The 15,597-nt window shown below is 40.0% G+C and overlaps 1 protein-coding gene across 5 annotated transcripts in view; it reads left to right on the plus strand.

Annotated features, from left to right (window-relative positions):
* The window catches only part of STX7 (syntaxin 7), a 36,846-nt gene that overhangs the window by 1,836 nt on the left and 19,413 nt on the right, over window positions 1-15,597 (plus strand). For 3 of the 5 annotated variants that reach the window (XR_004356254.1, XM_032683789.1, XM_032683792.1), the window contains exon 2: window positions 6,192-6,332. Coding sequence is in view for 4 of the 5 variants with exons in the window: in XM_032683789.1 (XP_032539680.1) it covers window positions 6,251-6,332 (82 nt within the window). In the remaining variant the exon portion in view is untranslated. Of the gene's footprint in view, window positions 1-2,204; window positions 2,358-6,191; window positions 6,333-15,597 lie in introns of all 5 variants that reach the window. The other 2 variants (XM_032683790.1, XM_032683791.1) reach the window with 1 other exon arrangement.

Raw genomic sequence — 15,597 nt, forward strand, 5'->3', positions numbered from 1 at the left:
CTTTGTTCAATGAAATCTTTTCTAGGAAAAATGACTAAAACACTGACCAGTGGCACAATTTAATAATTCTTTCCAGGAAAAAAAAAAAGAAAGAAAAAAAAAGAAAAAAAAGAAGTACTTATAGCTGTTAGACAATGTAAACTTGGTTTTGTTAGGTTCCAGCATCACTAGTGTTGCAAGGCTGAGGGAATTGGGCAGAGTGGATAGAAAATTATCTTTTGACGTCTTTTATGTTAGTGTTGCTTCAGGAGAAATAAAGTTTTAAATTAACTTTTTCCTTCCCTATATGGATTTAAGTTTGACTTCACCTGAAACTAGATCACAAAAAAAAAAAAATCTGAAAACTTTTCTTTTAAGAAGATCAGAAGGATTTAATTTTGTTTGCATGTTTATTATGCTCCACAGTTGGTTTTTTTATTATGGGGGCCTACAGCCTGCCTTTGTGGACCAGGATTTCAGTACATTAAGAGCTGTAAAAACACATAGTGGAAAATATGATATCTGCCTCGTAAATATTTTAGCTTAAGTATAAAGGAAAAAAGAGATAAGTCCAGAAAAAAACTCCGACCTCCCTCATCCCCACTAGAGAAAATAGTGACAGAGTTAATGCTCACCTGCATCTCACTAAGTCAGTTGCTATGAGTCAGTTATGAGAATCTCTGAGGTGCTGTAGCAGGACATTCTTATCTTTTCTGTAGCTAACATTGTGACTGGCTGAAATTTTTGCTGAAGTCTTTCAGCAGTTCATCACTTTTACTTGTGTTTTCACTCTGCTTGAAGGATTTTGCACTGATTTTTTTTTTTGTGGGGGAAGCAGTTTACAAGGGAAGTCTTATTGTTGGTGAGAAGCTTTGTTACTGTGACCTTTATTTAGGAAAAAAAAATCACATAAAGAAAGCCCCATGACTTGTCTCTGGATAATTAAGGGCATAAAATCAGATGTAAATTCAGATCAGATTTAAATTTCCAAGTGTTCTATGGAATGTAGCATGTATTTTTTTTTTTGCTTTCTGAAAGTTAAGGTTCCATGTAATCATTTCTAGGTCCTGATGCTGAAACATTCCTCAAACAGTAAAGCTATTGCTTAAGGGTTCTTATACTAATGTGTATGGTCTAGATTTATGGGAGAAGGAAGACTTTTAGAATATCTAAATGAGAAAATACAAAATAGGTACTTAACTGTAGCTGACTGGAACCTTGAAGATATTTAGGTAACTGCTGTGAGATCTGACACATCATATCCTTTTGTCCTGATGAAGCTTTCAAGAATGACACTGGGGAGCTGCTTGGTTTTGGAGTTCCCAGTTTCTTGTCTCTACATTCATAACCTATGGAAAAATGGATCTTTTCCCATGCCTGACAAACGCCTTTCTAGAAAATATGGTTCATTTTTGCTCTGGTATAGAGTGACAGTGGAGGAACCAGTTAATGCAGAAATTATGAAAAATATGTAGAAGTCCTTTGAATTCTTTAAACCTCAAATATGTACAGTGAGGTCCTGCTTCAGGGAGTGTTGATGAAATGTCCTGATTTTTCATTTCATTTGTGATAGAGGACTCAGTTCCTTTGACTTTCTTCAGTAGCTTGGCAAGCTGAGTTGCCACTAGGTATACTCCCAAAGACAGAGATACTGAGCGGAACATAAATGGTACAATCAGAAGCTCACACCTGACTGAAACTTTTAGGGGAACTAAAGACTACCATAGTTGGAGCTCTGTTCCAGTTTGAACACAAACTGTAATTTCCTCTACTGCAGCAGATTTTTAACTTCCCCAATTTATAAGTTATGCAGCCAGTAATGCCAAAATATATCACAACAGGGTAGTTAAATGCTGTGGAAGTGAAAAGGAGTAATTTCTGTGGAAATTCAGAATCTTGATGAATGCTTCTATCCCCTTGGATGGAAGGAAATGCTTGGTGCATGCCTGGTTTGTTTCCTGGTGGTTGAAACCCTGACTTTGTCTGGGTCAAAGACATTAGCAAAAACACCAGTTGACTTCCCAAGGGCCCATCTACCTGTATTTTCAGAGGAGTTTGAGTAACTTAACACTAACAGGTGAAGGGTGTGTGGGTTGAAATAGGATGTTTGTTCAGTTCAGATGCCCATGTTGCTGTGAAAACTACAAGGCTAAAGTGTGGTGAAGACTGAGAGATGATGAGAGCTAATGGCTGACCCCTTACATCTCTTTCTGTCTGTTCCCCAGGCCAGTAGCTTACTCTGTCACCAACCTGTGTGTCACCAACCTGTGTTATTAGAATACTCATCAATAGCATTGCTAGTGGAAGAATCTGCATGGAGTAAACCAGCTGTGAATTTACATTGCTATCTTACAAATTTACTATAAATCTCAATTCAGGTATGTGAGCTGATACAAAGAATTGTATCAACAATCAGAGAGATCTACATTTGCAGATGAAAAGCTGAACTGTGTCCTGTGGACTTTGCAATCTATCATCTGAACATCCTCTCATTATGTGTTGTGTTTGGCTGCCTATGTAGCTAGAAAGTTGAAAAATTCAAGGTCTTATGTATTGTACAATCTGTACATTTGTCAGTATAGTGCAATGTAACTTATTTAAAGATACTTTTGGATAGCCGTAGAAGTTTGCAAGACAATGAAAAGCAGTCACTGCTTTTGTCAAGAATTGGATGAAATAGTCAGTATATATCTCTTGATTGTAATGATGCTCCTGAGAACAGTGTTACAGGAGCTGTTCGTGAATACAAATATGAAAGAAGAAAAAACAATCATGAAAGACTATGTTAGTTCTACAGAAGGTAATTTGGTCTTTTGCGGCATTTTAACTTCAAACATATGTTTAACTTTTAACATTGACTTTTGACATTAACTGTAATATTTAACTTAAAAGTATTTTTAGTCAGTGCTAGCCTTGTAGCTAGCATGCTACTAAGGTGTCTAGGAATAGTCATAACTTTAAAAAAAACCAATCTGTCAGCAGTTCTGAGAAATCTTTTTCAAACTAAGTGTTTAGGAAGTTTCTTTGGATGTTATGCCTGTGATTGTATTTTCCACTAAATTGGTAGATTTGCTTACTTAGTCAATACAGCAGGGTATGGAGCTGTTTTATTCACTTTAAAGTTTGCATGGCTTTGGCCTTACAATCCAAATTCAATGCAGTGTTGCCTAGGGTTTTCAAAAAGATCAAGGGTTGTTATGCCAGCCTTGGTCCAGATAAGCGGTATTTAGGCTGTCTGGCTGACTGACTTCAGTCAAAATAACTTGAATCTGCATGTCGTACAAACAAAGTCAGGAAACGATACTGCAGAGAGCTGGCATGACTAGAGGGCAATTGTGCAGCAAGTAAGTAGAAGAGTGCAAATACACTCCCTGTCACCTCATCTGCAATCAGGTTGTTCATTTCTAGGGAATACCTCAGGGCCTAAAGACTCCAGGCAGGGTTTGGGACCCTAGTGGAGCATTCATTTCAAAGTCATGCAGGGTTTGTCTCCAGAGTAGCAGCAACTTGTTCATCTGGCATAGGTGGTGTCTCCTGCAGGGCAGCAGGGGTGGGCCTGACCTTTGTAGTTACATCCCTGGTGAAGTTTTGGGCATATACAATGACAGGACCCATACAGTGTCTTGGCTCCACTAAAGGTCATTTCATATCATAGAGACACAAAAACAACCAGGGCGTTGCTGCCTGTATTAATACATGCATTTCCGAAGGTGAAAGGAAATAATATTTGGCAACAGGGAGTGTTAATTGTTTGTACTAAAAAAAAGGTTTGTAAGGACTTGGGTTCACAAATTGTAGCACAACTGTTATCATACTTGACAAATCAGCTGGCCTTTTCATTTCCTTCTTTTTACATATTTAATGTACTTTCTTTTTCTCTCTCCTTGAAACTGAGTTTTAGCAGTGTCTGTTAACCAGAAGCTGATAGGCCAGGAGAACAGGACATTGCTTGGAAGGCACATGGTTTGGGTTGAACACTGGAAATGTGGGAAAGTGGTGAAGTTAAAATGTTGAACCCACAAAGGTGATGTGCAGGAGAGCACAGCCTGGATGAAATTGTGGGATTGTGTTGGATGCATTTATGCTTGATTAGTCTGCATTCTCACTGCAGAACAGATAAACTGCCAGTTTTGATTTGCATGGGTATTGTAATCCATGTATTGTTAATTAAGATTTAGGATACGAGCATATGAGCTTGTGCTGAACTTTGGTCTGTATGGAGGAAAAAGCACCTCTAAAATGCATTTGAATACCCAAGTTGTTGAAAAATGAATTCGTATTGAGAAACACACCAGATGAAACAGGATAAAGTGGTAATTTGTAGGATTTAGGTGACACTGGGTTACAACTAAAGCTGAAGTTGATACAAATTATTGATCTTTAGAAGAAATAAAGTGCCTTCTTCATTCTGATATCTTGTGTGATATCTGATGGATTTTTTTCCCAGTGGTTATATAGGCTGGATTGTATTGGTGGGATAGGTGATCATCATCATCATGGCTAGGCTTCGTGAACGAAGATTTGGGAAGGGCACTACCCATGTTTGTTACAATGTGGAGTGGAAGGCGTAGGGAGATAATGCGGTCAGAATGACCTGTCGGCAGATTTTCGAGTTTAGGAACAATAGAGTTTTTGATCATGAAGCCAACTCCTGAGAGATGCCTTTTGGTTCTGGGCTTACCTGACCAAAAGAGGGTGTAACCGGCACCCTGTTCTCTGAGGCTACCTTCCTTGTGAAGGCAAACTTCACTGAGAGCAGCAGTATCAATGTGGAGACATGACAGTTCATGGACAATTAGGGCAGAACGATGCTCAGGACGTCCGCTATCCGCAGAATCAAGCATGGTTCTGATATTCCAACATGCTAGAGTTAATTTGGGTACACCTTTGGAGGCAGGTGTGTGCCTTTGTCTTTTGTTCTTTGTGCGACCACATTTGTAGAAGATGCCCGTTGGCCGCGGTTAACCAACCGGGTGAAGGGGGAGATGAGCTTTCTTTAGGCCACCTTTTCTAGGCCCCTCTCCGAGTGGACCAATCAGTGCTGTCCTTGAAAAGGCTGCTTGGTCATTCAGGGTGCTGCCCCAAGAGACTGTCATCTCCGGGGTCAGTCTCTAGCGACCAATGTCCTGAACCGCCTGCATGCAGGGTTGGGTCTGCGGCTTCCAGTGCACCTTTCACCTGCCATTTCAACCCTCACCCATCGCTGCAGGGCTTTGCAAATGTGGGTAAAGCCTTCAAGCCTGCGCAATGGATTTTTTAGGTGAGACGCAGTATGCGCGGAACTGAACCCACCCTTTAATCCTAAGGTTCATCTGCCAGGGCCGAGTGAGCTTGGACGGTGGCAGCGACGTCCTCAGGATGTAGGTTTGATTAGAGTGACCTCTTAGATGGATGGCCTTACAGGGCTAAGCGAACTCCATCTGCCCGGGTTTGGAAATTAGAGTTGTCCTTCTCCTAGGAGGGTTGCCAGAAGGCTAACGAGCTCATCCTGCCCATGGCCATATTATATCTGACCCTTTGGTTTTGACCTGTGTGGCATGGGAGACCCTACCAAAGGCATGTACCATCACCAGCATAGCTCACAACCTCATAGGGGTACACAGGCTTCCACCCCACTGAGACCCCACGGCCTGCTAGACCCCCTCCGCCTCCCCTAAATTGGTCTGGCAAACCTCTGTGTGCTCCAAAGTTCCTCCTCTCTACTCCCCTCCTCCGAGGTGGCCACCGGGAGCCTGCCTGGCGTGGCCGGGATGGGTGACGCAGGGTATGGAAATAACAATATGATTAGTTTGGGACATAATTCTTTAGAGGATTTGGCATTCTCAGGTTAAACATCAATTTTCTTCTGGAATAGCAACAAATGAAAATGTATACTCTTTCTTTGATTACAGTGGGGAAAATACGTAAGAAGTCTGACAAAGGATGTAGTTTCTATGATGTGGCTCTTGTAGAGTAATTGCAGATCTTAAGCTGTGTGTATTACTAAGAATCTCAATAGTAAGAGCTATTGTAGGAAATTCAAAAAGGACGTCATATTCCTATTTGATACTTTTTAAAGAAAGTGTTCCCTTAAATTGTGTCCTTGAAGTACTGTGTTTTTGGAGACAGTAAGCATTAGTATATGGAGTTTTCTTTAATCTTTTCCTATGTATTCTTCTTTAAGATGGTGAAGACCTTTATAAGCCCATGATCAAAACTGTTGTTTTTTATAGGTAGAGACTGTCTGACTGTTTCCCATTGTGGATGATCTTTACAGCAACTCTACTCAGCCATGTCGTACGGACCGGGTTTTGGGGATCCTAATCAACTAGCCCAACGCATAACTTCTAACATCCAGAAGATCACGCAGTGCTGTAAGTTGCATTTATGCATTTTTTTATAAAACTTTAGTAGTGCCCCCATTCAAGGTGAGTTTCTCAGATTCATTCATGGGAGTTCACTCTGACTCTACCCACTCATTTAGCACATTTGTGGCACCCTGCGCAGCATGTTCAGTCCTTCGTATATGTGTGATCTGCCATGGGGAAGTATAGCGTCACTTTATATTCACCAGTTTTGTCCTGGCCAGTTATATGGCACCTAAAGATTGGCTGACATGTTTGCTGAGCAAGGACTGCATCAAGTATTTGCTGAAGCTTTAATTGTTTAGCAGGGACAGAAGCTGTGGCCTTGCAGCTTCCTCTTGTGTGTGTGTGTGTGTGTGTGTGGCAAATACAACTTGATTCACAAATTATGCAAAGTATACTGTTCATCAGAAGGGAGGTATCCATGAACAGTATGTGCCTAGTTTTGGCACGCATGTGTTTTATGTTGTTTGGGATGCAGAGTGCATTCAGAAAGAAGTGTTTTATTATTAAAACTTCAAATGAATAATGATCAGTTGGGCATGTCAGTTTCTATTAAAATATTGATCTTTGTTTTGCAAGACAAGTTCAAGGAGTTGGTATTTTTAGCACAAGTTAGTGGCACAGTTAGTTTAGCACAGATTAGGGTTTTGCCCATTTTTTCAGCTACATTTTTTGTATACTTCCAGGTAGAATTTCTTAAGATCTCAATAGACAGGAACAAAAATTACAATTTTGCTTTATTGAAAAGTTTCTGTAGATCAGGGTTGTATTTCCTCAATACAAGATTAAGAAGTTGGCTCTCTAAAAGTCCTTATGCTTGATTTCTTAAAGTCTGCTCAGTGAATTCTTTCAGTCTCTTGGCATCTAAGTTGGTCCTCCAGAGGCAACTGCCGACCTGTGACAGACACTGAGGCTCCAAGATGCAAAAAATTTTTGTTTGTCAGGTGAAAACATAAAGTCAGATCAGTGATTGAAACTGGAGCATTGTGAAGACAGTTGCTGAACATAATTAACCATTGTATACTGGACGCAGCAATTCCTTAATCTCATCCTTTCTTTTCCATCTCTTCTCTTCCTTCTACTGTGTGTCTTCTCCCCTTTGTGACAAACAAGGCATACTAAAAGCAAGCTGCTCAGGCTTAGATAGAAGGAGAAATGCCAGAAAGACATGCAATCCTGCTGTCTTTTGCATTTTGAAATTTAGACACCTGAAGTCTGAGCAATAGGCAGGTGCATCTGCCATTCCAAGACCCAAGTCCAAATGTCTCTTAGCCCCACTGCTACCTGGCTTCAGAAACAGGAGATTTGCCTTCAAAAGCTATAGCCAAGCACTTTTATGGTTCTGGTAGCTACACAGCTGGATTCCATCCCTTACTTTTCTGCAGATCTGATTGAACTGTAACCACTCAGTTACTCTTTTAGTCCATTCTCTGTTAGATTTTATGAGGATCTGGATCCTATGAACATTGAGAACATGTTTCCTGGACTGAGTTCTCTAAGGGCTTATGTACACTTTTCTAGCTTTTTTGTTCCCATGTGCAATACCTGTCCAGCTTTCTGTTGGAAAGTTTGAGCTACAGGAAGTTCCAGGTCAAATGGGAAGAAACCTGCAGGCTTAGGGACCTGTGACTCTGAGAAGTGCTGTAACACATGGGGAGCCTGAATCACATGTGCTTGAATGAGCTGCAGCATTGTGTGCTGAACCTCGGAGAGGTCAGCAATGCCTGCAAGCCATGTCTCACTGGTTTGGTTTCAGGTTCGTGTTAACAGTGATGAGAAACAGATCTACAAACAGCTAGGGAAATTTCAGATTTAAATAATAAAACCAAAGAAGCATATAATGAGCTAGACTTGGGCAGCTGCTAAATTTGTCTTAGAGAACACAACTGATAATTAAGGTTTCAAGGTCTGTCTGTCTGGAATTGAGTCCAAAGTAACTGTAAGTCTCATTCCAGGCCTATCTTATATCTGATTATAAAATCTAGATGACCTACATTTCATATTTCAGAAGTCCAGTGCATTTAAAGGTGGTTGAGGTTTTTCCCTAACTTTCTGGATGTGAAGAACAGGAGTATGGAGAAGAGAATATATGGAAGAATACCTATGGGGTGTAAAGCTCCAATGTGTCTGGGCTTTGAAGATGGAGAACCTATTATCAAGGTGGTTTAATCAGTGTTTACTGAAGGAGCAGTAGTTCTAGAACTGGGTTTCATAGATTCCAGTCTCACTTATGTGGCAGTTTAATGGCAGCTGCTCTTGAGATAAATCTCAATGCCTTCTTTCAGTATTTCCTTGAAATATTTCGTGTTGCTCACTCATTTACAGCAACTGGATAGACAAGGAATAAGTGTGATGCACAGATACAAGGTGAGCTAGTAAAATATATTTCTTTGTGACAAAACAAGTCCTGCCTGCTTACAAATCTGTATTTCTACCAGGCGTACTGGGATATGCCTAGGAGAATGAGAGCATTGAATACATATGTGACTGGGGTTTTTTCTTTTTTTTTTTTACCTCCTCCTCTTGAAGGGCATACAATTGCATAAATGTGATCTCTTTCAACAAGTGGAAAGGTGAAAGTGGATTAAGCAAAACAAACAAAAAGTATAATTTAAAGTCTTTAAAATATGTTGCTTTCAGACTTCTTACAACTGAAGATGAAGGGGAGCATTTCCTTGAAATTGACTGTTTTCTGCATTTTAAAAAATTGATTCTCTGTGTGTGGCAAAAAGAGGGAAGGCATTTTATTTAAAAAGATGTTCCCAAGAGGGAGCAAAATGGGAGTTGCATTCCTCTACAGGGAGAAGAACTCCACAGTTATAAATGTAGGAAGGATATAGTTAGAGGAATAGGTGCCTCTTCTGCTCAGCTGGAAAGATTTGACTCATGTCTCTGACAGGAACTGTGCAAGAAGTAGCCAGACATGCTTTTTCCTCCCCCCACATAATTCTTAAATCATTCTCCCATGTGTGGGTCATTGAGGAAGCAGATTAGTATGCCTTTGGTTTGCTTAGCTTCTGATATTTTATTTGTACCTACCAAATATGTCACTCAGAGCAACCCCCAAAGAAAAGCAAGAAGGATGCAGCCTAGATATATAACTGTCAAGTCTTCACTGGCATCTTAAGCTGGTCTTTGGGAGCTGTTGCTTTAGAAGCAGTTTAGAATGCTGCCTTTTGCTTGGGAACACAGAACAAAGACTAACATTGGTAAAATACACTCAGTCTTTGAGTTCTAAAACATTTCTGGTTTGCAAACAGTAATCAAACAGTTGGAGAAGCTATGCTAGCTGAAGTGATGCATTCATATTCCTTCGCTTCACTTCTCAGCTCTTCCAGGTCGTGTCAGGATTTTGTGCAGAGGTAGTTGCAAAGCAAGTAAGAATGGCATAATCTACCCTTGCTCAGTATTGGCAAGGTCAGTGATAGAATATTTGGCTTGTTCATGCACACTGAAAATAAGTCCAGCTGGAGAAACATATTCTGAATACTGCAAGATAATAAAAATTAAATAAAATTCAATAACCACGATCCACATATGGCCAGAGGGAGTCTGACTTTGAGAGATTCTTTCTTATAAGAACTTTTGCTTTCTGCTGACTTTCTTTGCTATTTGTTGAGGTAGCACAAACACCAATTCATATAGAGCACATTCCCAGAAGGCCAGCTTAAGCCAGCAGACATCCCTCTGTCATGTGATACTTGTCCTGTGACAACAATTTTGTTCAATTTCTGTTGCATCTCAAGTTTTGTATAAGCCAGTGTTTTCACTGAGTGTTGTTAAAATTGAAGGAGAATTAGATCAATCATATGACTTTCCCATTAACTTTATATAACTGTAGAAAATCCTAAACATAGATTAAACCCTGGAAAAAAATTAAGAATATTGAGAGATGCCTTTTTGCTGTCGTTTAAGCCCAGTAAGTAGCTGAAATGTTCATCTAAAACAAGCTGAAACGTTAATTAAAAACTATGTCACCAACAGGTTCTCATGATTACTCTTAGCTAAAGAACACAGAGGGGCACATGGAAAATAAATGAAATCGCTGAGGTGTTAAAGTCAGAGCCTGTATGAAAACAGAATCCTGTTATATAAAGTGTGGTTTTGTACAGGTGTGGTTTTAAAGCAAATAGGCTTGAAGTAGAGCTGGTTGAGACTTCTAATGATGATATTGTTAGAAATTTCCAACTCGCTGCAGTTAATCAGATTTAACTTTATGGAACAAATTTTGTATTATTGTTGCTTTTGTCAGAAAGGTTTCTTGGATTTGAAATGAAGTTTCTGTAAAACCTGGAAAAGTCTGGTTATTTAGGGATTTTAAGCTCCCATTATGGTCCTCCATTTTGTGGACTTTTTCAAGGCAGAGGAATTGAGGAGAAATTCATCTATTTTGGGTCTTTGTAAATGCTTGTCTTTCTGCAATGAGGTGAAGTTATGAAGTCCATAGTTCTTTTAGAAATAAAAAATTTCTGAAAACTTCAAGCCTGAACCATTTGCATGCAGTTACTAAAGGCTTTCTTCTATGTAAAGTAGCACATATATATATTTAAGGTAGTTTGCCTCACAGATTTGTTTATGAATCTGGAGTTTGTTAATATTTTTCTGTTTTGTCCTGTTTGTTAAAATATTTTGGTTCTATGGAAAATTACATATGAAACAGTGTCTGATTTGGATGATATTCAACAAGAGGGACAGGGATTTATTTATGCTAGCAGGAAAATAGAGTGAAAAATGGATCTTCCTTGTACACCCCAGCACACTGCTTGTGTTATTATGTGCAGAAAAGGTAGATTTTTTTCCTTGACCTACACTGTATTACATTACCTTAGGTAACTAGTCTGGGCAGGGTGGGGAAGAAAGACCTTTGTAAATTAAGCCATCTTAGTTTGGAAGCAGTTTAAATAACAATTGTAAAACCACAATTTACAAATAACAAGGTGTCCAGGGAAGACATCCACAATTTTTACTGCAACTCTTGCTTTTGCTGATGGAGCAAGTATAAATGGACTCACCTTGACAAGATGACTTTTGCAAAACAGCCTGCATTTTTCAGCAGGGGAGAAGGGATATGGCCAGGGTCCTCATGCTCCTTCCTATCTCTAGAGAGTTATATTTCAGAGTCTCTCTAGGGTACTTAAAGTACCTGTTCCTGCTCAGTTCTGTTGAATCTTTCCTCCTTGCGGACAGGAGAGGAGGAGATTGCATAGCAGTCTGATAATACAGAGAGCCCTCTATCAAATCTATAAAACTGCTGTGCTGGAAGCTGCACTCCAGTTAGGGCTCAGAATAAACCCAGGTCAGTGGTTGATTGTGAGTAACCCCCGGAGTATCAGCGACTTGTTTGTGTTGACTAGTCAGTGATGTGTTGTGTGCATTGCTTCCATGTTAGCTTCTGAGTTAGCTTCCTGTAGTAATGACCTGTCCTCTTAAAAAAACCAAACTTTCTTCATGTAAGTGGGTTGGGTTTATGGTGTTTGTGTAGCTGCAGTTTACTGCAGAACTGTGCCTCATTTTCATAACTTAATAACTGACTGGTATTCTTTAGAGAAACATTCAACCTTTGGGGTTTCAGGGAGTTACCAGGGACACTTTAGGATATAAATATAAAGTGATTGTAGCTTGATTTAATGACTTCGCCTTGGCTGAGCTGTAATGCTTGATCACATGATCAGTTATTGTGCACTTAACCAATGTGTATTTAGTGTATTCTATGCCCACATTAGAAGAACAGGCATTACTTCAGTTCCTCTTCACAATGTTCTTGAAAGACCATTTTAGATGGGAGTACATTAGCATGAAATAATTACAAAAGCACTGAAAAAAATGAAGGCAGATCCTGAAGTCCAGACATTGTTGCTGATGTTCCTGGTCACTTTGGGGCATAATTCTATTTAGAAATGCTAGAAGCTGTAATAAAATCTAGAGAAAAGGTTACAAGACTGGATGTTTTACTGCTCTTCTATGCTTAAAGAGTCTTTAGTCTTTAGAGCTCTGAGGACAATCTTCACCCCCCATCCTCATTTTGTTTTCTCCTTCCCACAGTACTTCAATTACTGTTTTTCTCTGCTAATGTATTATCCTGCTTTAGAATAATCAGTGTTATACATTAAGACAGAATAAAGCAAATTACTTAAAACCAAATTACTGATGTTTTTAGATATTTGATTCCAATTAGGTGAGCTCTTGGACATGGGAATGCTTTTTAGTAAGCTGGTATCATTTGGCCGGTCTGGTACTTGATTCCTCTAATAAACTGTCACTCTTGGTTAAAGTAGGGCTAGCGAGGTGTGCAGACAGCACTGGGGCATTGTGGTTTATGTTAAATTTTAGTGAGCGTGAACTACACTAATAGCATTAAAGAAACACACTCACACAGAAGACTTTCATCTGATGAATTTATTGCAACTACATCTAGTTTCAACCTCCTTGCCATGGACAGGGGTAGCACCCACTATATCAGGTTGTTCAAAGGCCTATCCAACCCGGTTGTGAACATTTCTGGAGATGGGACATCCACAGCTCCTCTGGGCAATCTGTTCCAGTGCCTTACCACTGTCACAGTAAAGAATTTCTTCCTAACATCTAATCTAAACCTACCCTCTTTTAGTTTAAAACTATTCCCCTTTGTCCTATCACACTCTGCCCATATAAAAAGTTACCCTTTCTCTTTTTTTATAAGCCCCCTTTAAGTACTGGAAGGCCACGATGAGATCTCCCTGGGGCCTTCTCTTCTCCAGGCTAAACAACCCCAACTCTCTGTATCCATAAGAGAGGTGCTTCAGCTCTCTGATCATCTTTGTGGATCTCCTCTGGACTTGCTCTAACAGGTCCATGTCTTTCCTGTGCTGAGGACCCCAGAATCAGACGCAGGACTCTAGGTGGGGTCTCACAGAGGCAGAGTAGAGGGGCAGAATCACCTCCATCGAACTGCTGGCCACACTTCCATTGATACAACCCAGGATGCGGTTGGCCTTCTGGGTTGCTAGCATACTTTGTAGGCTCATGTCCAGCTTTTTATCCTCAAGAACCCCAAAGTCCATCTTGGCAGGGCTGTTCTCAATGAGTTAATCACCCAGTTTGTGCTCATGTCTGGGATTGTCCCAAGCCTGGTGCAGCACCTTGCTCTTGGACTTCTTGAACTTTATGAAGTTCTAATGGGCCCACTTCTCAAGCTTGTCCAGATGGATGGCATCTCTTTCTTCTCTTGTGTCAACTGCACTGCTCAGCTTTGTGTATCTGCAAACTGCTGAGGGTGCACTTGGTCTCACTGTGTCATTGATAAAGATATTAAAGAGCACCGGTCCCAAGACAGAGCCCTGAAACACCTCTCATCACCATCCTCCAGGCAGGTGTAACCATTAGGTTGCTATGTGTAATAGCTTTTATAAAAGATTGATCCAGGAATGTTTTCTGCAGCATCTGTTCGTCTTAAGTCAAGTACCCTCAATTGAAGTGCAGAAGGAAAACACATTGAATTGGATTTGAATAAATTGAGGAAGTCTGTTGTCCCCAGGCAGAAGCAGCTTGAACTGCTGTAATTTTAACAAGTAATTATTTTGTTCCAATAACCTACTCTGAAGAGACTGTGCAGTTTATTAGATTCCATACAACTTAATCTATAACTGGATGTGCTATTTGTTGACTCACTTGTTCAGCTGGACACTTCTCAGCCCTGCCAGAGAAGGTGGATGACCTGCAATCTGCTCTTTGTTTCCATCCTCTTAGTTGGTTCATTGCCTTTCAAACATTAGGATTTTACTGAAGGATTTTGGTGGGGTTTTTTCACCTTTTCTTCTGTAGCAGTGCTGTGGTGTTACACCCTGTACAATGATTACTTTTTCTCAGATGGGGATAACATTATTTGCACTTATGATCTTAGAGGCAAGAAGTTATTTATATTTTGATCTTCGTTGTATTAAATTATTTGTGTCTTTATTTTAAGTTTAAAACTTCCTGCGTGATCTTAAACATTCTCATGTTCAAGGACCAGAACCAGCAGTTACATCAACAGGGATTTACTTGTGGTAATGAAATAGCTTTCCAGAGCTGGCTTAAAAACAGGGCAAGATGAGGAGGAAGGAGATGAAACTTTCTTCTTTCCTAGCCAGCTGTTAAGCAAGGGTAGTGTGTGATCCAGTATGTCAAATATGGTTTTGTCTATGAAAAAAAATATGTATTACAGATCTGTCAGGAACATGCTTCTCAAATACTCCTACCTGTTAAAAAATGTAAATATTTCCCTTGTAACTATGACTACTTCTGTAACTCTTGTGGAGAAAAGGAAACCTTTTATCTGAGACACTGTTACTTTTTCTTTCCTGTGCCTTTTTTTTTTTTTTTTTTTTTTTTTTTTATATTTAAATAGAGGGAGAGCTTCCACTAACTAGAAATGGAAGCACTGTTTGGCTTAGTAAAAGAAAACGTAAGCTAACTCTGGAATAATTTTCTCCTTAGGAATTCAGGTTAGGTCTTAATTGTTTCTCTGGCTCATCATTAACCATGTCTGACCTGTTCCTGAGCATGTGACCAGCCTGAGAGTAGCTAAGCAGCTTTCATCAGCTAATAGTTGTGCATTATGAGATCTAGATCAGGAATGCTGTAATTGCAAGTGAAAAGTCTTCTTACTAATATAGTATTTCTTCTTTCTAAGACAAGACTAATTTTGGGATGAAAAAAGATTCTTTTGCATTCAAGACAGCAGTTGCTTGGAAAAACATGCATTTTGCTTGCATGGTATTGTGTACCCTGCTTTCTGTGCTGCCCAGTTCCCAAAGGGGACTTTCTTTCTGCAGTGGTTTATTGCCAGCCACAGCTGGCAAGATGCTGCTCCTGCAGGATTGTAGTCTGAGCCCTAAAAGAGCTGTTGATTTTCGTTATATGCAAACGTGTACCCTGATCTTCAGTGTGAAGTGGTCTCAGGAGTTCGCACACTTCTGATGCAAACTGTTCCCATGTCCTGGTGACTTTGGTGAAGAACGCCTGTGTGCACGTGGTGTGTGCCCTTGTGCAGCTCCTGAGCAAAGTCCAGCAGCCAGCTGTATACATCCAAGGAGCCTAAGTGCTAAAGTGAGCCAAAGTGTCAGACTTTGCACTGAAATGGATTAAAATAATGTAGAAGATCCAGTCAGTCTCTGTTACAGGATTGGTAATGTAGTCAGATTACTCCTGTCTTTCAGAACTCCTTGGAAAGTTTGAAGGATTGGGAACTGGGGAAGGGAAACCCATAAAGGGTGAGGTAACCTGGGAACCTTTCAAAACCGTGCTCTGATCT

The sequence above is a fragment of the Chiroxiphia lanceolata genome, chromosome 3, assembly GCF_009829145.1.
Source record: "Chiroxiphia lanceolata isolate bChiLan1 chromosome 3, bChiLan1.pri, whole genome shotgun sequence".
Taxonomy (NCBI): Eukaryota; Metazoa; Chordata; class Aves; order Passeriformes; family Pipridae; genus Chiroxiphia; species Chiroxiphia lanceolata.